Below are 22,808 nucleotides of genomic sequence, written 5' to 3'. Positions count from 1 at the left end.
AATTACTTAGAAAAATTTTCAGTTGGGGTCAATAAGTCACAGCTCATTTTCAAATAAGTCAGTAATTTAAATATTTTAATATGCCTTCTTGTGAACTCTGACTTTTGCATCAAAATCTCAAGGTTTATGTATCCTCCCATTGTTTAGGAACCTCACACAACTGAACACTACTAGCAATTTGAAAGACAAAACTACACTGAACTGAACTGCTTTCTCTCAACTGTTCTGACGGAACTCAGCTCTACTCCACCAGAGATCCCAGCTAAGCCCAAAAAAAGTATTTATGTGTTTTATTCTTCTGTTCCACTCCTGCCCTCACAATTACATCAAATCATGATGATTAGAGAGAGGAGTTCATCTCAAGTTCATGAATGACCTAGCTGGAACTGTCATACGACTCTTCTGACCACAGCTTGAGAAGTAAATAGAATTATTCATGTGTCATCATGCTAACCTCCACTCATCTCTGAAGCAGGACAGAAGGTTTCTTAGCTAACCTTATCTTTCTCTGGAGAGCTCTGGAGTATATGTTTCCCAAATTTGTGAAAGGCCAAAAAAGCTATCAACACCATTTTCTTTCAACTGTGAAGTCTGTGCTGGACAAGTACAATGTACTGTGAATGAAAACTGCAGCAAATGTCCAAGCAGCAGCAATACCTTTTGCCTAATTTCATAATTTGCTAAACTTCAGAAATTCCAAGCATTCTACTTGAAAGAACTCCTCAGTCTGATGATCCAGAACATGGTTCTTTACCAAAATCTATTTTTATTTCTTGAAATTCTTTGGGAGAATGTGGGCGTGTTCCCTTCTTACCTGCTAGTAAATATTTCTAACGTGCCCACCTTCCATTTAAGTCACAACATTTCAAACTGCATTTAAAGAAAAAATGAATAACTATGTAATTAAGATATTCCAGGTATACTTATTCTTGCCACAAATAACATATGCAATTATTAGCCAATTTAACATTTCTTTCACATACAGGCAATTAACAATTTCCTTTACACAATCAGTCCTGCTGCTAGTTTAAGCAAGCCAGGGAAAATGCTTTGATGTCTGGGCAGCTGAAATTCAAACCCGAATATCCTGTTAAAACTGAATTCTCACTATTGTTCATACTTTTGTTTAGTGCCTCAGCTCATTATTTTCCAAACGCTTATGCATGATATAGCTCGTTCAGAACCAAACATACTTACCAAAAAAAGGCACACAAGGAGGATTAATGGACCTGAGTTTTGCCAAGTATTTCTTATAGTGATCCTCACTCAGTTCATAAGCTTCTTCCAAAATCTTCTTCTGACGACTTGGAATTTGCTACAGAGAGATGAAACAGGTTATTTGGAAAACCAGTGTAATGGCGTAAGCCAGCAACAATACTGAGAGTAAGCATCTCCCACTGATATTTAAGTCAGTGACCACAAGGACAGTGCCCCACCATCTCAGGATCTTGCTACCTTTTTCTGCCTTTCTGGAGTGAGGATTGAATTCTTTCTTCTGAAACCCAGAAATAAAAAAACAACTCTTACACCCTAATTGATTCGGTTGTTGGGAGATTTACCTTCCTTGTTCCTTCTTTGAAGGACATGCCTACTGAAAAGGTAAGCTTTCAATGTAGCTAAGGTGTACTGCATTACACTTTCATACCAAAAATGGAGAACATTTCATCACTGTACCTCAAATGTGTGATCCAACCTATACACTGCTGCAGAGTTCATTGCACTGACAATCTCAAGGACGCCATTAAAGTTGTTTAGCTCTTGAAAAACTTGCAGGATCTCAATTATTCGGCTCACTACAATTACTCTTTCCTCTAGGTTTTCTGTTTCTACAATACATCTAAATAAACAAGAACATTTGATTTTGTATTGTAGTGTTGAAGAGTTTTCCATAAGAAAATATTAAGTTGTAACACACATAAGTATGAAAAGTTTATCAAATTATTCAACAGTTCTGAAAATGTTTAGAATAAAGTCTGCTTTTAAGAATTAACAGACTAAAAAGCTGAAATCATTATGGTAAAATTATCTCAGGGACCAGCTGTAGCATCTAAACACTACTTAAACTGAAATTCTCCCAGAACAGATTTTTTCACAATATACTTCTGAAAGTACTGTACATGTCCAGTAACGGACTAGGTGCATATTTTAGGAAAGTCACTTACTTTTCAAACCACAAAGTGAGGTTAGTTGTATGCCTTATCATTTTGAGAAGGTTAGGGGAATTAATTTCTTTATCTTCCTTTGTCCACACACTTCCAACTAGTTCAGATGGCTGCACAGCTCTAAAAAAAAGTAGATGCATGTATCAAAAAATGTAATCACAAGCGTGAAAGAAGATACCATTTTTCCAAAGCCTCTTCATTTCCAGGGAATTTGAAATTAATATTTGGAACTGAATTCTTAAGGTATCAATTCTATGATCTTAGGCTCACCACATGACTCAAGTGACATATTTCTGTGCTTCTTTTCTAGCGTGTAAATATTTCTTAATTTATATGACTATTAACCACCTCTGTTCATCTAAATGAAGAATGAAGTCCACATCTCATTCACCATAATAAAATGTGAGCTTCCAGCATCTTAACAAGCTCTCACAGACATCTGGTGAGATCTGACATGGTCCATAATTTGCTTCACAAACTAGGATACGAAGGAAACCGATTTAATTCACGTTCATGCTTCTCAAAGGCTGATTTACTCAGAAAGCATAAGGAGAAACCTGCAGCACAATGCAATTAAAAGTATGCATCAGTCACAGGTACTGCACGTTCGCTTGGGGATGACAAAACAAATACTAGTTTTTAGATTTTTTGTCTGAAAAAGTAACAATTAATATACAGCATCGGTAAAGTCCCTTGACCTACCGTGGGGCTTCACAGCAGGGGCCCGCAGAAACAATTTCATGCTGGAGGATATTTTGGTTTGTGTCATGTGTTTTTCAATGGAGGAAAGTTACCTGTAAAAATCTGACTCAAGTAAAGTGAGCTGGCGAGCAATTTCTATTGGATGCAAAGTGAGCAAGTCAAAAGTCTCTGTGTGTCCTGGTTTGCTTATGTGCCATTCGATCGCTGGAGGTGGGCTTTCAAAAGTAATGTTGTGACTTGGCCCAATGGCTTGCGCCTGCTTTTTCCGGTTGATTATCTTGGTGATTGATTCAACCCATTTCTTCATCGCTTTGCCTGGCACAAAGAGAGAAAATTACTATTTAGTCTTAATACCTTTCCCAGAGGTTTGTATAATTGGGAAATTTTTGATTCAATACCCATCCCCATGCCACCAATACAATTAAGCAACCGTATATTCATTAGAAGTGCATACATGGTGTTCCCAAACAACTCTCAAAGCATTCAGACATGTTACGAAGAAACCCTCAACAGCCAATGCTGAGCATGTCAGGTTTGCCCAAGCACAATTCAGAACATCTAAATTTGGCTCCTGCTCTGAATCAGGTGGCATTTTTCTCTTTTCTGACTTTACAATGAGTTTATGGAAACAGTGTATGGAAACTAACTTTCTTTTGTCCAAAGTGCATTTCTGTGAACAACCTGAACTTTTTACTTTGGGCAAGAGTACATGCTTACCTCAGAAGGCATAGAAGGGAAGAATAACGAACAGGGAGAAGCTTCTCCCTCAACTGTATTTATCATCAAAGCTGAGAATAAAACCCAAAGGACAAATGCCTGTTTAGCTCTACACCATAAGAATTTCATACGTGAAATGGCAAGTCCACTGAAAATTTACCAGTAATCCACATTAAACTAGCTGCCTCATTCTCCACCTCTTCTAAATTGCTAAATAAGCATGAAATACTTCTCTACTGTAATATTTTCCTACAAACTACTCCTGTAGCAGTCCCAGTTGTTCTTGTAAGGCAATGTGAAAGACCTGTACAATCACCATTGGAAGGTGACCTACAGGCCTGATATGCACTGTGAAATACCCAGAAAACCCTTGCTTTAACAAACCAGTGGTTTCCACCAAACTTTTACAAAAATCACACCTGTGTATTGTTTAAGAGGACAATCAAAGCAATTATTCTGTCCTGAGCATCACTCAATTCTCATAATTTGTCATTGATTTCAGTCACCTTATAGCACAGAACTTATCAAATAAAGATATAAACAAAGTGTTCTTTCTTCTGAACAAAGGCCAGACATTGTAGAATTTAACAGCATTTAAGTATTTAATAAACTGCCAGCCCTGTTTTTTTTATCCACTCACTGTAGGGCAAAGTTATCCCATTCCATACCTTGGAAAAGGGATGCTTTATAAAGACCAGCACTTAAGAAAACGTAAGTACCTCTTACTGTTCCAATGAATTCCTCCAAACGTTGCAAAAGATCAGCATCTCTTTCAAAGTCATAGAAGTGGTGTTCTACCCAGTGTCGACATACATTTAATACTCTGCAGAAGAAAAAGATCAGTAAGTATTCCACAACATGGTCTGTCTTCATATCTAGCATTTCAAGGCTTTTAGTTCACAGGAATATCAGAATAGCAGAACAAACAGGATTATTCTACTGTCTGCATTTCATCAGCTATAAGCATTTTTTTCTTTACATTCAAAGAAGCCATAGTAATGTTACTTTCATTAAAATAACATTTAAAACGTTCTCTATATACATCTTTGTGGCAAGCTTACAGTGTACAAGTTTGCACAAACACGGATTCCATAAAAGCCATGAGCACAAGAAACTGATTTGCAGACTAATAGCCTAAAACTCAGCAGAAGCCTTTCCCAAGGCCTTTCATGCCATGAGTTCAAATTCCCACCAGATTTTCAAGCAGCAGAGTCAAAATGTCTGACTGCTCCCCTATGCTGTCTATCAAAGCACCTACAAGAAAGGCTCCTGGCTATCCAAAAGAGCCCCTGCATCCAAAGGTTGGTTACTTTAAAAACTTAAAAGGAAGTCAGGTTGGCTCACATTGCTGCAGTACTCACCGTAGCTGCACAGGTTGTATGTACTCTTTCCGAAATCTTTTTAACTCAGCACTAAGGGGCTGGTCTCCATTCTCCATTGCAATACGATCAGCTTCTGTTGGCTCAGGCTCTGGAATTTCAAACCTAGCACAGAATTTGGGGATAAGTACCAGTCACCTATTAAACTAATCTTGCTCAAATGAGTACGTGTTGATTAAAGATAGCTCAAAATTCAGATGGTTTCTACATGTCAGGATCTTATGTTTTGCTAAACACAGGAAGATTCTAAAATCAATATTAATATGGATTTCCAAGACAGAACTGTGGGGCACTGGAAGTTACTGAAGACACCTAAACAATCCTTAAACTTCTGGATATAACTCGTGCATTTTAATTGTACTGTTTGTCATCCTTGATTTTGATAACTTTTTCAAGTGTTTGGAGTAAAACAAAGCCAACCGGAAAACAAGAATCCTACAAATTCTACTCCATGTAAAAATTTAACCAAAATATTTCACTTCATATGAACAATATTTTAACAGTGGCATACCTTTCTATTAGTAGACTCAGCAACTCTTGAGGTTTACAGAAGGATCTATATGTTGTGAGAAAAGTCCGAACAAAGTTGGGATCTAAGACAAAGAATAATGCCTGTGTCAGCAATTATCTACTGTTTTATACTCTAAAATAAGTTAATTGTATCCTTCAAAATGAAAGATGCTAGAGTATCAAATGCAGAAAGAAGATGGTGTAAAATGAAACTGCTTTGGTAACAATTCACAACCTCCTAAAATAGCAATAAAAAGCAGAATTTAAAAGCAATTTTAATTCTGTTTGACAAATCATAAAAATTACTTTCCCTTCAATTATTAAAAGATTGGATTCTCTTCCAACAGCTTTGAAAATAACAAATCATTTTATTTATGAGCCATCTAGTAAACAATTGTTTTTGACAAAGATCAAGACAAGTAACTCAGAAAACAAAACAAGTAACTTTGTATTAGATAGAAATGGCATAGCTCTCTCTTCTAGGGGAGAATGTTTTCCCAAAACAGGTACAACTTATGACCAGCTGTGGTTAAGGTAGGCTAGGTATTTTTTCAGTTAGCCTACAGTCGTACTGAGTTTATTTTACTTCCAGAAAATAAATAGATTTCATATTAACTGATTAAGTACATATCAGTATCTTCAAAATATTCAAATCAGCTTTAGAAACAAGTATTCAAAACAAAAAGCAATGCACTTCATTACAAAAGCAAAAACATTTGTTTTCAAGTATGAGGAAATGCAGTGACAGCATGCTGGCACTAGACAGAGCTGACTAGAAACCAAGTTAGCATTGCTATCACTAAACAAAACTAATGAGCAGGTTGCAATGGCTTTACATATTAAATACACATATATTTTTCAAAAAAAAGTAATTTTTCTAATACAGAGTGGCTGAACAGCATATAGCACTTGAAACAGGAGTTCTTATAGGCTGTAATGCAGGAAAAAACCCAGCATTATTTGACCCAAAACTATCAAACATCAATTACACAATTGGATTTGTTTCCTGGGCTTTTAAGACCTTTATAAAAATCCTCAAACTACTTACCAGCATCTCGTCCATATGAATGAACATCCTACCTTTTTTGAAATCCCACTAAGTTCTTCGTTTAGTTTACTGTAATCTGCCGCACAGATTAACCGTGTATTGTGCCACACAGCATTTCCTTGCATTTCTGTTGTATGCTAATTCCCATTTCCTAAACAATACATCGGCTAGTATGCTTTATCATCTCAATTTCCTTCATTACTGTTTTTCTTATCATGATACCTCTCACCTCTCCTTGAAACCGTATAGTCTAAAAAGCCTTCTCAAAGGCAAGTCTCCAAATCCTTTTGCACAAAGAATGTGATCCCTGTCCCCATCGTCCTCATCATGCAAATATATGATTTTTTGTGTCCTAAAAAGCAAGAATTTAACTAAACGCAATAGCTCATGTTTTCACAGCTTGCATTCTGTAGTAGGCAGCAACTGCCCTGAACAGTATTTGTCTGCACGAAAGAGAAGCAAGGCTCCATAGCAATTAACGTTTTCAGATCGCTGCAAGCTCTGAGTCATAGCTATTGTTATTTACAGGTAGACTCAGTGTCTAAATCTACAATACATATTGAATTTCAAATGAAGTAAATCAGAAAATGAAATCTAACTCTGTTATCTTACTAGCAAAATCTGCAACTCAAAATAGCGTACAATATATGAGCAAGTGTTAAAAAAAATACAGACAACACACTGGTTAGTCAGGATGTCTGCTCATGTGATAATTCTCTCTTCAATACAGCCAATTTGAAAGCTAAAAAAGAACAATAACTTGTTCTACAAGGATTTATAAATAATCACCCTTGAATTCCTTAAGAAAGGAAACGGACACTATGATGACGCACAAGCACTCTTAACATATCAAAGCCTTAAAAATAGAAGAGCACTGCCCTATAGATAAAAAAAAAAATTGCCATGACTTTCAAATCTTGGTACCACCTAGCCGAGCTGCTCTTAAGCAAGCATCAGGAGGAGGAGATGATAACCACAGAAACCCATTAAAACAAGTAAAAGCCACCAGAATATGGAAATGGGGTCAGAATCTGAATTTTTAATTAAAGGGCAGCATCTCTTGGGTAAAAACACAAGGCAAGTTGCTTTAGGAGACCTCTCCCAGCTCTGCTGCTCCACCAGAGGAGGATTTTGACAGCCCGCTGCACCTCCTGGCCAGGCAGCCCCCAGGGTTGCCTCCCTGCCCTACCTCCGGTGGTGGCTGGAGGGCGCATACCCTGCCACTAACTCCACTTTTTCAGCTGTTTCCACCAAACTGGCATAACCTTTGCAACCGTATCTATTATTACTCCTTACAGTATTTGACTTGGAAGAGAAGACTCCCAACTACAGCAAACAACTGCCTTGACATTGTCAGATGCTGGGCTACCATATCTGCATTTGAGGAAAGACACATTCAATAAGTAACAGCTTGCTGTTCTGGCATATGTATATAAAGTCAATACAATTCTTTCATGATAATCACACGCATAATCCTTTGTGGGACAATAAAAAAATCCACAGCTTATAGCTGTTTAGCTAGATGCCACAGGGACACTCATGTTCCTACACCTGAAAGCAAAAGAGAAGCCCTGCACTCGGCTGATGCACGCACAGAAGAACAGCTAAAGGGTTACTGTGGAAAGCTGTTGCCCTACTCACTGCATCTCATAAAACGCAACAAAACACTGAATGATTTACATAGCAAATGGACCTCGTTTCCTGTACAACAGAGCCTTTTTGGCTGAGTCACTAAATCTATTCCTTTGTTTCCCTGGAAAAGACAGCAAAGAATGGTTAGAATGACTACATTCGTCCCCACAGAGAACCAACTGCAAACCAGAAGCTATGTAATGAAAGATAAGAGCTTAGAGAAATGACACACAACCGAGCAATTCAGCATCGGATCCATGCATGTTGCGCTCACATCTCTAAGGTTACAGAGATGGGCTAAATACATCACAAGACAACCCATTTCTCTCTTTCGTTCCCCTATTTTTTTGGGGGGGTTGGGGGGACAGATCCAAGTGCTTCAGGCTATTTTGCAGTACCCATATTCTCGGCTGAGCCAAAGAGTGGTTTGCTCAACATTGCACAACTCTAACAGAAGGCTTCGAGCAACAACCTACTTCAGGTTTTATTGAACTGTGGCTGTTGAGAGCAGGGATTTAAATGACTGCGGAACCGAAAGTGCATCTAACCAATGGATTTGGGTACAACAAAAGTCCCTCTGCATAGGGAAGATGATTTCCCAGTGGTAAGCAAGCCAGTCAAAGCGAAGCAAGTGTGTCACTAAAGCAGTACTGGTTCTGCTAATTCTCTGCCAAATAGAATTTTAGCTCAAAACAGAACAACAACAACAAAAAAAGCCACTCTTCCTTTCTCTAACACTGAATTGTTTTACTCTAACTTCCAAAACCATAAAATTATGTCATAAATCACGCCTGTAAAATTTGAAGCCAACAGCTAAAAGTTTATAAAAACACAAGAAAATGAAGACAGGCACAAAAATTCTCTGGTAAAATCTACCAGCAAGACACTGCGTTTGTGTTTCTAATAAGTGATAGGAAAGCTAAACTGAATGAAGTATGGAGAAGAGCAACAAAAGTAATGGGGTAAACAGACTTATTTGGAAGCACTTTAAAAATAAAAGTACTAAACTATATTGATTATATTCTGTTTACTCCTGGCTTCTTACAAACAAACATTCCTACTCTACGCTGGAGTCCAGTTCCATCAAGATAGAGCTGCAGAAGAACAATTTCTTGGAGTAAGGAGTGAAAAGACAGACAAAAATCTGCAGCTGAATATGAGAAGTACTTATACCAAGATGCATAAAGTTTAGAATAAGTGCCCATACAGGTAGAATCAAAGAAAACAAACAAACAAACCCAAGCCTATGCTTTTCATCACAGCTTATAAAAATCCTGGAAAATTATCAAGAAAAACTCCACGCAGAGATTGGACTGGATGAGCCATCCTATTTCACAGAAATGCCATTCACCACACATACATTAACATATCTTCACAAAAATAAACGTATCTTCACAAAACAAACAAAAACCTGAAGTCAAAAGTTCTTGAATCAAATCCCCACTGAACTTCTGATTAAGGTGAAAATTATGCAAGTGCCTGCTTCTAGCAAGCTGTTATTTGATCTATTCATTTGACATCAGCATGGACACAGGTAATAGTTTATAAAGTGCAACTCTTAACTGAAGAAACCGGGCCCACAATTCTTGTCTGCAGTGCTAGTGCCCCTTCATGTGCCACCCAGCCGTGGAAGTCTCGAGGGAAGACAATTCTTGTAGCCTGGGCCATACAGGAAGAAGTATCGGCTGGAGCTCAATTCCTGCTGGACCCTGACCCCTCCCCCCCATCCCTCACATGAGAATAACCTTATGCACATGCCTATCCCACTGCGTTCAGCCAAACAGGATTTGTATTTTTAACTGCTACAGCAGTGCAAATTTCAAATTCCGAACCTTAACTCAAAATGCATTTCACAATTCGTGCACTGCAAAGCACATTCACTTTCTACATACTGTATATATTTTGCTGTGCATCAGCTCTCATCATCATCAGAGTCATCAGCTGCTCTGGTTATCGAAATAAAGTGCCTCACCTGCATACATGTGGTAAGTCAGCCTCTCGATAAGCTTGACGACGGTTCCTGCCTTGATGATCGGGATTCCGGATTTGGGCTGCATGTTTTCTTCAAACACAATGTTCTCTTCAGAGTCAGGTTCTGCAAACCTATAGAGCTCAGGATTTGGAAATCTCATCTGCTCTTCTTTTTCTTCCTGCAACATCGTTACATCCAACATCCTTTCCAGCGTGCTTCTATATTGCAAAGATATCAATGCTGCCATCCAGTTGTTTTTCTCTTCAGCTGATTTAGCAGCAAAAATAACACTGTTCTCATCTTTTAAGATGATTTCAAAAGCATGTCTGTACTCATTAGTGTCGTCTTTGTCGTTGATTTGTACCTTTCGCATGAAGAACTTCTCTTTTAGACGATATTCTGCATTGCTAGCACCAGGAAGTCTTGGCTGGCCGTGATTTGACTTACAGCAAATCATCAAGCCATCGAATAGAAATATGTGTCTCTCGTGCTTTGCTCCTACGCGCGTGAGTGTTCCTTCCATGATGAACTCGTTACAGCATTGGCCGATGTCCTTACCCTCCCAACCATCAATATTTTTCTGGATTTCATTCATTTTCTTAATTGCTAGCTGTTTCCCCTTCATCTGCTGAGTATAGAATCGGCATGCAGATTCACTTCAGCGTGGGATGGGAAAAAGGCAGCCTATTAGTATACGATGACTTAAAAATCACAATCACCACTAGCAACAAAAACACAAGATAACCTCTCTGAGTGGTGAGAACTCCGCTGAGAATACAGTTTAAGCAGTGAGTATCAGGTTCTTCTCCTGAAAGCACTATTACAAGGCTTGACTAATGTTTTTCATAAGTGCACCAACTGACAAAGTTCCCACTTAGCTTCTATGCAACAAATGTTTTACCTAAACACAGGCAACCAGAAGTAGGCAGGCTGTTAGTGCTTCTTAGCCTAGTACATCACTCATTCTCATAGCTGACAAACAATTTTAGAAAGCATTAATTGAAAGAAGCACATTCAGAGAAAATAAGCTGTTAAAATGCATGCATTTCCAAGCCTAAATACAACATTTAGCAGTAGAAATCTTATTGGGCAAAGAAAATACTAAAACAACCTTAAGATCAAAAGAACAGTTTTAACATGCTTAAATAACTGGTTAAGAAAACAACCATTAGCATTAAATCAAATGACAAATGATATAATCCAAGATTTCACTCTAACATTGCTACTGAATGTTATCTACGTATCTATTTCTGTTATCCAGCTATAACTTTAACTAGCCGTTGCACATAAAGCTCTTCAAATTGCTTTAAGCAGTTTCAAATTCAAGAACATTTCCTTCTAATCACACAAATGCACTTCTAAGATATTTTTAGAGTATTTTTAATCTGAGCATAAGTAACTTGCAAATGCTGTAGCTTTCTACTTACCAGTGAATTTTCAGAACGTTTCAACTACCAGTAAGCAAGGACACACAGAAATTCGAACGGTTTTAAAACAATAACAAATTATCTTGGCTTTGATGTCACTTCCTCTGAAAAAGCAGGCTTGTCACAAACTATTTTGTTCATTGTTTACTAAAAGAGGAAACTGGGAGCCCTGGATTTATAGCAAAGCACTAAGAGCAGAAAGCAGGAAAAATGGAAACATGTTTACCTAAGCCTTCGTTTTGCAAGACTTTTGGAGCATATCCGTTCCATACTGCTTTGAAGATTCAGTAGAGCTGTTATTGCTTGCTTTAAGCATTCTTTATCTTCTTCATCCTCACTCTTTTCTTCTAGTTGCTGTGAACATTGAAAGTCACATACAGTAAGTATTACAAGCATTTTGGTACGTGCAAATCCAGAAGTTTGACCTAAGAAGAACAAATCCAACAACTTGCTGATTTGGCATGCTCATATTTGTTATATAAATTAAGAAAATAATCAGGTGCATTAGCGACACAGGCAAGAGACACAATTCTCTGCTAAGCTCATTCTCAGTTAAGATGAGAGCAGCAGCCATCGGTCCCCCATGTACAGATGAACTCAGGCACACACATTTACCTAAAAGCTACTTTGATTCACCTTGCATCTCCAAAAAAGAACCCATTAAATGTGTTACCTCCTAGGAGGAGTTAGAGAAGAAGGAGATCCACATATGTACCATTCTACAGCATGAGATCAAATGTTAAGTTTGTGACATGTAGGTGACAAGCTTTTGGAACATGAGAGCCGGACGAACAACTTCAGTAAAACATTCTATTTAAAAACATAATATTACAAGGACTCTCACCTCACTAGCAATTAACAGCCAAATCAGTAACTCAGGCAGGAAAGGGCCTTACATCAGGCTGCCCAGGGCCAAATTTGAGTTTTGAATTGCTCTCACAATAGAGAGGCCACAACCTCTGTGGAAAACCTGTTCCAACATCTGAGCGCCCTCACGGTGATTTCTTTTCCCCTAATAGCTCCTCGGGATTTCCCTTGAAGCCTCCATCTCCCCAACCCCATCACATGGTGGAAAATAGCAGGAAGGTTCACCCCCTCCTGACTCTCCTTTCCTCCAGATTTAATAAGCCCACTCCCCCCGTTTCTCCTTCTCCTCCACCACACACTCCACTCCATCCTCCCAAGCATCTCAACAGCCTTCCAGTGGCACCGCTTCAGTATACCGGTGTCAACAATAAAGCCCAAACTGGCCGCTGGGGAACTGGGGCTACCAAATCCCTCAACCACGCTGGCTCCCCGCTTGCTAGCACAGCACAGGATGGACTTGGGGCCTTAGCTGCTGGGGGAGGATTTTGCTGGCTCACGTTCAGCTTGACCACCAGGACTGTGAATTTTCACGCGGAAAGAAAAAGGAGGGAAGGTAAAGAACAGTAACCTGAAGGATGGTAGGGAGAACTAAGTGTTCCTCCATGGCTATTCAGAAAATAAAGTGACATCTAACTACAGCCAACTTGTAAAACCAGCATACATTAAGTCCCGATCTGAGTACACAGCTGTAGTAACACATTTACTTCCAACTTTCTTAAAGGACAAAGCAACACAACTGTAAACTAAAACTGCAGTAAAAGGATTAATGTTAATATTTTGTGCCTACCAACTGGCTGTGACAGGTGACTTCTACAAAACAACCTATGCTTTTATCCAAAAATCATTACATTTTCATCTTAAACCTTGTAGCCTAAAGCACAGAAGTGTTTCACCTGATACTCAGTGAAAAAAATGGTGCCCACAGCTATGGCTTAGCCATAAAACTGAGGTATCTCATATCAATCCTGTAAATAATTGATAAGCATTTCAGACTATTACACCAAAAACTGGTTCCACACAACTGAAAGATTTATTTTGACAGAAGAGGTAAAAGTGAAGTGACGTGCTGGCACGAACTAGAATAACAGACACCCTTGCAATGAGTACAGTCGCGTGGTTTGCTTCCAGTATGAAATGGGAGCATTGTTTTCCAAAATCCAACTGAATACAACACATTCACAACTGACATACAAATGAGTCAGATAACAGCATTATTTTTTTTTCCCTGACCAGAGCTCAACATTCAGTGCAAAAGCTGTCAGTGCCAGACACTGCTTTATTTGTGTTTTTAGCCATCATAACCACACCTTTCGTTCTAGGCAGCTTTAGCTCGCTTAGCACAATCTGTCATACTGGAGCTAAACATTAGCCACAAGTGCCTAATCATGCAACGAGCACTGAAATAGGGCTGACAGCGACCAACACAGGCTTAACTTCCAGAAAGGTCCAAGGAATACATCCCTCCGTGAATGAACAGTCTACCCTTGTCATAGTCTCTCTGGATTCAACGCACATACGTATCGCCTTCCCTTTATTTCAGTTGTACTGATCATCTGCTTTTAGAGATGAATCCATACAAATAAGGCAGGTGCAGCACTGCTGGCAGAAATCCCAAAAGACAGCCAAGACCAAGGTGTAACACCCTCACAGCCTCCAAGCTTTTGTACTGTTCCTGCACTAGAGTTCAAAGGAGGCCCTTTGTTTTGAGCACTGCCTCTTCGTCTGTTTGCACCAGAAGGAGGTTGGCTGAATTTCCTACCATCTTCTGGCTACTGACCCTTCAAAACCAGACAGGATTGTTTTAACCCAGCCTGCTTAAAACAAGCTTTATTAGATCCTACCGTATTTTGCCACTCGCTTGCAAGAGAATCACAGGAGATAAGCCAAGGAGCAAAAGGAATGCTAAGTACAATACAAGTTTAACAAAAATCAAACTTAAATGCAACAAAAGTCATAAAATCATTTTCTTATTTTAAAACTGTCTGTTCAACCTAAATGTTCCAGTCTAACAGAGAAGTCTAGCATAAAGAAGAACAAACTTCCCATATCCCAAAAAGTGAAGAACATTTTTGAAGTCTGGAAAATATAATAAAACAAACTTGCAAAGGTAGGCTAATGTGTGTAAGGGGAAAGCTAAACCAATCTGGATAATAAAAATCCACTAAGCATATAAGGATTTCATAGAAGGATTTTCTCAATAGCACAAAGGTGCAGTGGGTAGGGTTCAGGTTGGATATGAGGAAAAGGTTCTTCACCCAGAGGGTGGTCAGGCACTGGGACAGGCTCCCCAGGGTAGTAGTCACAGCACTGAGACTGCCAGAGCTGAAGAAGCGTTTGGACAACGCTCTCAGGCACAGTGTCTGTTTTTAGGGTGGTCTTGTGTGGATCCAGGAGTTGGACCCACTGATCCATTCAGGTCCCTTCCAACTAGGGATATTCTATTTTTCTAGTGCCTTACACCAGAGTACCTGGAAAAACAACTGCTTGTACATTCTCTTCAGGAACGTGCAGACTAATGCTCATTGCTGTAAACCATGCTACTCCTGTGTTAAATTTACAAAAATGCTTTTAAAGTAATCTCTCTCCAGTTGCAAAAAGATTTTTGCATCAGACAAATCCATGTCCAAAAGCAAACTACGTTTGTATACAGAGGTGGAGAGAAAGAGAGAAAGCAGTTGTATAATTTAGACAACATTTCTGCATCTGGATGCAATGGAAGCAACACACATTTCCAACCATATACACAAACTAAATCTAAAATCAATGGCTGTAATTATACTCCAGGTTTAATATTCAGAAAGCAGTATGTGGAAGTATGTATCACATGTAGACCAACACAAATTGCAAATCATATGGTGCGCTGAAGACCTTTCTTTAGAACACAAATAGAATTTGAATTTTTTATTTTCTAGCCTGATATAATTACCATAAACTGCTATCAAAAACAAAGAGTCTTAGTCAAAACTGAGCTTAAATCATAGCAATGTATTTCGTCTTACACTGCCCCCAGACAGTTTGGAAGAGGAAAGTGAAATGGCAACACTGGAAATGCATCCAAGGTTCTCTGCGAATCCCACTGGTTCTTCTATAGATGTGCAGTGCCCTCTAATGAATGAATCAGGTAGATGCTAAGCAGCGTACTTTCTTTATTTAAATGTCTCCTATGAAGGATACCGTATAATTACAGGAAGGAGATGCAGATTTCTGATTATCAGTAGTATTAAAAATACAATAATGACTGTAATAATCTTACAAGTTATCAACTTATAATAATAATAATTTTAATCAGTAATGTAATAGGCGCAGTATCCCAGCCACCCCAGGTTACTTGAAGAAAACAAACTTGGAAAATAGACTGCCAAAGGGAAATTTCTAACAAAAACAAGCACTCTAAGTTCTAGGCTGCAAACACTGAAAAGATATCAAGAAGGGGAAGATGGGGTATTTTCTTCTACCTGCTGCATAACGCATGGATTAAGTAATATTTGTAAAGCCAAGTAACAGGAAGTTCCAAAGAGATACAAAAGAAATCCTCCTTATACACTGCAAGTTTACTCCACAGTAGTCCTTTCTCTTAGCCTGTGAGGGACACGTCTATCTAGAAAGACAATGAAGACAAAAATATTTACACATATGATGAGAACATGCAAATATAGCAATACTAGAAAGTGTCATGAGGGATATAAAATCTTGTACCTCTGGGCTTACTTCAAGATATAGACTGCTGTCTCCCTAGAAGATTAATCTAAACCTAACCACTGAAATTTATGAACTGCAGGTTCCCTGATTCATCTGAGAAGAGAGGCCTGCCATAGATGACAGCATACAGGAGGCAGGGAAATCATAACTGAACTTGCTTAAGACCACTTGATTTTAGGTGCTAACAAGTTGTTGTCCCCCAAAACATCAAGCCAGGAAGCTGAATGCCTAAGAGGTCCCACATCACAAGAAAAAGCTGCATATAGCATTTTTCAGAACAACTAGCCCAAGCTAGTGTTGTTTCAGAGAAACGTCTTCAAAAATGGTTAGGCATTTTCTTCAGATATCCTGAAGCCCACAGGGAGGCAACAAAACACTGTGATAGCTGGCAAAGGAAGCCCGATCTGTAGTATGACCTAGCTATCTTCTCTGTAGGGAAATGCTACATAAATAAACAGCTCTCAACATTCGTGAGAACTTGAAGCGCACTGACATTAGTTACTCCAGCTTTTGTTCTTATGCCTCAACACTTTCTTCAACGTGTTTCTGAGAAAGAGGGACCTCCTGAAATGGGCTCTTTTATAACCAAGAGTAAAAAAACAAACAGCGTTTCTCTTCTTACAAATGCAAGCTGATAGAGTTGCTGGCATTCTGCTAAGAAAAAACAATGCTGGAAGCCAGTTTTCTTAATAGAACGGAGTTCCTGAGAGCACTGACTTCTGGCAATTCCTCCAGATAATAAAAACTCAACCCAAAGCAGTAGTATTCTGGGATAAACGTGCTCTCATATCTAGAAACTTCTGTAATTTTTAGAAAGCATTGAGAAATCATCTACAAAATCAAGTGGGGAAAACTGTAGGGAACACTATATTTCTGGAAAATCACAACAGGCTACAAGGCACTTCACATTTGAATCTTAAAGGAAACACAGCATGCCATATTCTTGGACATACATCCCCAGTTTTAATGCACTGGAATTTCAGAAGTAATTTTATTTTCATAGAAACTCAGACAATCTTGAGCACAGTGTAATAAAGATATACATACATGTAACTTTTTTTTATATTTACATTACAGGAAGAGTGGAACAGAAGTTAACATATTACCAAAGCAACAGCAAAACCTTCTCCTCTCAAAATTAACTACAAATTCTCGGTTTAATTTTGAAAGGTAAATTACATTAAATTATGTAATTTTAGATAAACATGTCAAACATTAAACCCGAGATACTACATAATTAGTTACAAAGAACTCCAACATTCTCTTGGAGGTCCATTTTCAAAGAGAGAAAAGAAGAAAAAGACCTCATCTTTTATTTCACATTAAGTTTAAACTCTCATAATGAAAAAATGAGGTCAGCCCACTGTGAAGCACACTGTATGAGTAAGGCATGAAAACATGAAAATAAGCATTGTTTCAACTTTCAGTACAAGCTTCGCAATTCGTGCACAGCTTGAGTATGTGACTTTAAATAGATCTGAAGGGTACACGGCAGGTTTAACTGTCAAACTTCACTTGAGTTCAAAAAAGTAAGACAATTTAAAGTTAAGTTAGTTAAAGAAAGGTGTGACAGTAAGTGATTGCTACTTTGGTTACTTAACACGGATGCTTTTATTGGCACGACTCAGGGGAGTGTGTGCAGTAACTGAAATAAAACTGCTTCAGGAATACATTACATTACTCTGAAGTGTTCTTTTTCAAATTAGGATGGCTACTGAGCAGAAGTCAGAAATGTATACAACACAGAAGCCTGTCAGATGATGTTTCACCAGTTCAACACTTCAAAACTCCCAAAGCAGATTTCATGTGCCAGTCTGCCACCACTATTCCCATGAATGGGTATGGCCTGTCAAGAGACCATATTTCAGGTTATATCTGCTTAAATGTGACTACAGTCTGCTAGATGCTTCAGTAGAGGTCTGCTCAGCTGGAAATAATATACTTCGCTCTCAGGTTGCTGTGTTTTTTGTTTTGTTTATAAGTGGCCAAAGAAGGCATTTGTGTACGTGAACAATTTTTATTATTGAGCTTACGTGATCAACATCTACTTCAAAAAGGAACAGTAAAAAAAGGTCTTGTTTTCAAGTAAGTTTCTTCATGTTCTTGTAAAACCAATTTCTAAATATGCAGACTTTTTATAGGCTACTAGCTGCCATATATACATTTTATATGCCCAGATTTCATTGCTTGGGAAATGGCTACCTTATTTACAGAAGACTTTGACTTCTGAGAGTATGGAAAACCCATGCGCTCTGCATTCTTCAAAATGATTTTGTTTTGCCCCTTTTTTTTTTTTTTTTAACATATGTTGACATCTCTTCCATGGCAGATTCATTACCTTTCTGCAACAAACGTACAAGTTCACACAGATCCTTCCAGAGCCTTCATGCTCTGAAAATCTCTTCTTTCCTACTGTCACTTTGGTTTGTCTCATCATTATCAGAAGACCTGCACAATACATTAGAAATTTAAAATGCATAATTAAGTTGATAACACATAATTAGATTTGTATTTGAAATATCATAAAATATTTACCTATGAGATTCCAAACTTGTAATTGAGGTCTTCCACTTTCTTCCAAAATTTTTCATCAAAGTAAAGACAGCTCAATTTGAAAATATCTTCCCTTTCTCTTTCACAATTCCAAAGTAGACTGAAATCTACTTTCACTGCTTCAGCACAATTCAAGTCTGATCTTTGCCAGCTAAGTTTGCAAGGCCGTGAGCTCAAGTGGATGGCACCTCTACGTTTGGATAGAAGCACATTAATTTTTTGAATGATACATCAGATGAAATCACAGTTTCAGAGATCATTCTGGGAAGCAACCCTGTTGATTTTAAGAGAGGATTGCGAAAAAACAGCCAAGGAAGTGAGGAACAAGCAAAATTCCATCTGTAGACTTCATCTACAGAAAGACTTAGGAAAACTTTCTGTAGACTTACTTAGTTTACAGAAACAACAAATGTAGCTTGTTGCATTATTTCTATTCATTATTTTTTACATCTTTCCATGGAAAAGGAAAAAAGGACAGGGAAATAGACTACTACTGCTGTTAAGACTGCACAGCAACACAAGTTTCTCAGGGACTGTACCATGATTGCCACAGTCACAAAAAACTAACGCCAACCTAAAGGCCTTGAAAGTCTCAGCTAGAATAAGCTTCTTCATGTACAATCCTGTATGGATTTCTTGTGTCAAAGATTAAATTTAGAAGGAAAAAAAAAATAAAAGTTTGTCCAAGTTCCTGCAACACCCATCTAGTCTCACAGAAGTTTGTCCTTGGGTGTTCAGCATATACTGCTGCCAAGTAAGGTAAAGAGCCATCTACCATCATTATCAGCAGCCATCGAGAACGAGGAACTGACCACCAGCTCCAGAGAGCAGTCTGCCCAGCACAGCTCTCCTAATTCCTAAAGCACCATGGAGGTTTTGCCCTGCGGGTATGCCTGGGAAATTGATAGGAAAGCCGGCCATTGGAACTTTAAAGTTAAATGCATAAGTGAAGTGAAAAGACTCGATTTGGTTAGTGCTTCATTTGATTCCTCAAAGACTCAAAGAAGGCATCTCGGTAAGAACGGCCTGGCACAGTGCCACCCTACCCTCTGCTTCAAGGGATCAAAGTACAACATTTGTTGGTCTGGCAGCAGAATGACAACAACAGAGCACAAGTGACACTGAGTTGCAGAGTAAGCAGAGCAACAGGAGGTATTTTTACTTCTAACTTTTGTAAGATTTTACCCAGCTTCTGCCATACAGCAATTTTAGTGGGATAATGGGTTTAAAAAAAAAAAAGAAAAATACTCTCCAAGGTAATTCCTTCTCATCAGAAAACTTCATCAAAAAAGAAGTCTGCTTTTCAAAAGACCTGATGTATCTTATGCAAAAAGAAAAAAAGAACTGTACAACAGTACAAGCAGCCCCACCACAGCTCCATTATACATGGCATAAGTCACTGACAAATGAAGTGATACGTGCATGCATGCATCTCAGGTATGGAGATATATAGACAATCCATCAACAAGTACCACAGCAAAAAAAGAAAGTTTCTTTACTGAAAAAGTTACCCAGAGTATATTTACCTCAGAGACCCCAATTAATTAGATTAACAGTAATGAAGTTCGTGGGATAAATATGCACACATGTGATAAAGTCTTATTTTTCCCTTACCATCTTCCCTTTGGCTGTCACACATACACACACCTATGTTAGAGTTTAAACCTGCCAACATTATAAAGAGAAAAGCAAGAGAAATGTCATCAAAGCAACCACACAGGCAAGCAAAAACTACAGAACCTCACGTAGCTGCCTTTATCACTTCCCACTTGTACCGCAGGAAGAAGTTCTGGACCTTTACAGCACTGCAGCTGTAATTTAAACCTTTGTAGCTTCACCATATGAAGGAGTTGCTCAATTTTTTACACCTATCGTCACATTTTAGGAAGCTTCTTCTTAGACTTGAGACCACTTTTGACACCACCCCATTTCTTTTTTCCACAAAAAACACTCAAATACACTATGCAGTCCCTATTGTGCACTAGCTGCAGTTCTGTCAAGCTACACGTTCTCCAACTAGGCCTCTAGCTAGGCCTCCAACAGGCCTTCATCTCTTGCAGAGACATAATTCCACATTCTCTCTAATGAAGGTAAAATTCATATTCTTCTGCCGTTACAAACACATGTAAAACAGTAATACTTCTGTTTTTACGATTATTTCAAGACAATATTGTACATACAAGCTGCTGTGCTCGGAAAGACGTGTGCCAGACTACAAAGTGATTTGGGAGAACAAAATCGTATGCTGACAATAAGTAAATGCTTTATTAAAATAATTCATAGTTAGTCTGAATCTGTGTTTTTGTTCTTAATATTCATTTAAGGAGGCTTTAAGAATAGATTAAAGCAAGAGAAGCTGTTAATTACAGTGCCTGCACTAAATACAAGCAACACGAACAGCATTTCAAGACAATGATCTATAACTGCAGACACTGTAAAAACTCTGCAGGCTGCCAAAGTTCAACTATTAAGACTCAGCGATTCTCCACCCTGGGCTGGGTTACACCAGTTACAGATGGGATCACAAACCAACTGCATTACATGTGTTATGCTCTGGATCATGAGCCTGGATGAAACACAGCTAAGAATCAAAGTGAACTCAGAGCCCCAAAATACATTGGGCTGTACTGCCCAACATACCACACGAAAGCTTTACAGGATCAATCTGAAGAAACTCTAGTCCTAAACTAGTAGTGTTTCACCATCCTGTGTGTTCTCCAGCAACATGCAACACATTTAGTATCATCAGGTTACGACAAGGGTGGTTTCTTATATTGGAAGACCTTGCCAAATCAGATTTTGATTTTTTAAGTTACATTAACGTAGTATTTCCACTCAAGCAGAATTGCCGGTCAGTAGAGATTGAAAAGTCATTTATCTAAGAAAAAAATGAAAAAATCAAATAAAACCCACTACCTGCTATCGTGAAACATGAGCATCCTGAGAATTTAAGCTCATTATAGCTAGAATTCCAAGTTAAAAAATATTTGCCAAGAGACAAGAAATTTCCATTCATAAGTCATGGTAGCCAAGTCTGCACTTGATTAAATGCCTTTTTAGTTCTATTTTCCAGAAAGTATTTTATCCAAAGTTTATATATGCTTTGAGACACTCCTACTTAAAAAGGTAATTTTAAAGTAATCTTCTATTTACCCAAAGAAAGCAGAGAAGAGTATCACATGCACACAAATTTACACCATCTAAAACAGAACCTGATTCAATTTAAAATTCCTGTAAGCATCTTCAACTCATGGTTGTGAATATTGCACTATTTGTGCCACCCTACGTTCCAGTTATGAGTTCACACTTAGCAGCTTCAATAGTAGATTTGCAGCTATTAGGAATGGGCTTTTCTATTTTATACATTCAGTTTCTTACATAAAAATTTGGGGTCTTTTAGGCTGCTTGAAGGAAAACACAGCCCTTAGTCATACGCTAATTCTCCAACAAAGTTACAGCAAGGAACTTAAGCTAAAAATAGAATACGTATTTGTGTTCCTGGTGCCCTGCCAGACTTCAGGAGGGCTTTAGTTTCTAAATATGATAACCATCAGTGGATAGAAATTTAATTTTTTGTAGTCTGCATAGTTAGAAGGTAACTTTGAGATGCATTTTAAACAGATAACTTCAAAGCACGTGAGATTAGACAGCATGCTCAGAGAAAAATGTTAAGCCCATTATCCTTCAGAATACCTCATATTCAAGAGAAATAATTTTTTTCCCCACTACATACAATACTCTGCCAACATCATCTCCTCATGTTGAGAGATCCTTTTTTGTAGCATTTAGCTTGATTATTCATAGATATGCTTACCAACACCAAATCAGATCTCTTACCACATAAAAGAATTCAATACGACTTTGCATCAAGGAAACATAGGGATTATACAACAAAAGAATTCCACTAATACCCTTCTGTAGCAATTTAGTCAGGCCATCTTTAAGTACAACCAAGCTGGAATCTGTCTGAAGATTCCAGATGTACAAAAGAAAATTGCAGCAGAAATCATTTGAGGAAGGTATTCATATGCTGTGTACACATGCTCTAATTGACAGATGAAACTAATGCCATGAAAGCTACCGTCTCTTTTCATGCATTTATTATCAACCATTGCCGATCATGTGTATCACATCTGGCAG

At 38.3% G+C, this 22,808-nt stretch overlaps 2 protein-coding genes across 4 annotated transcripts in view; both read right to left on the bottom strand.

Moving 5' to 3' along the window:
- The window catches only part of DHX57 (DExH-box helicase 57), a 68,931-nt gene extending 59,057 nt beyond the window's left edge, over window positions 1-9,874 (bottom strand). The window contains exon 1 of one of the 2 annotated variants that reach the window (XR_013948265.1): window positions 9,283-9,874. Coding sequence is in view for 1 of the 2 variants with exons in the window: in XM_080584579.1 (XP_080440705.1) it covers window positions 9,283-9,355 (73 nt within the window). In the remaining variant the exon portion in view is untranslated. The remainder of the gene's footprint in view (window positions 1-9,282) is intronic. The other variant, XM_080584579.1, reaches the window with a different exon arrangement.
- The window catches only part of SOS1 (SOS Ras/Rac guanine nucleotide exchange factor 1), a 49,590-nt gene that overhangs the window by 5,906 nt on the left and 20,876 nt on the right, over window positions 1-22,808 (bottom strand). For both annotated transcript variants that reach the window (XM_080584581.1, XM_080584582.1), the window contains 9 exons: window positions 11,776-11,903; window positions 10,123-10,778; window positions 5,472-5,553; window positions 4,943-5,065; window positions 4,301-4,404; window positions 2,957-3,179; window positions 2,163-2,282; window positions 1,675-1,837; window positions 1,198-1,315 (listed from right to left, as the gene is read on the bottom strand). In XM_080584581.1, the coding sequence (XP_080440707.1) occupies window positions 1,198-1,315; window positions 1,675-1,837; window positions 2,163-2,282; window positions 2,957-3,179; window positions 4,301-4,404; window positions 4,943-5,065; window positions 5,472-5,553; window positions 10,123-10,778; window positions 11,776-11,903 (1,717 nt within the window). The remainder of the gene's footprint in view (window positions 1-1,197; window positions 1,316-1,674; window positions 1,838-2,162; window positions 2,283-2,956; window positions 3,180-4,300; window positions 4,405-4,942; window positions 5,066-5,471; window positions 5,554-10,122; window positions 10,779-11,775; window positions 11,904-22,808) is intronic.

Source organism: Anser brachyrhynchus, assembly GCF_964034855.1.
Source record: "Anser brachyrhynchus genome assembly, chromosome: 3".
NCBI lineage: Eukaryota > Metazoa > Chordata > Aves > Anseriformes > Anatidae > Anser > Anser brachyrhynchus.
The sequence above is the reverse complement of the archived record's forward strand: the minus strand, read 5'-3'. Positions and strand labels throughout refer to the sequence as shown.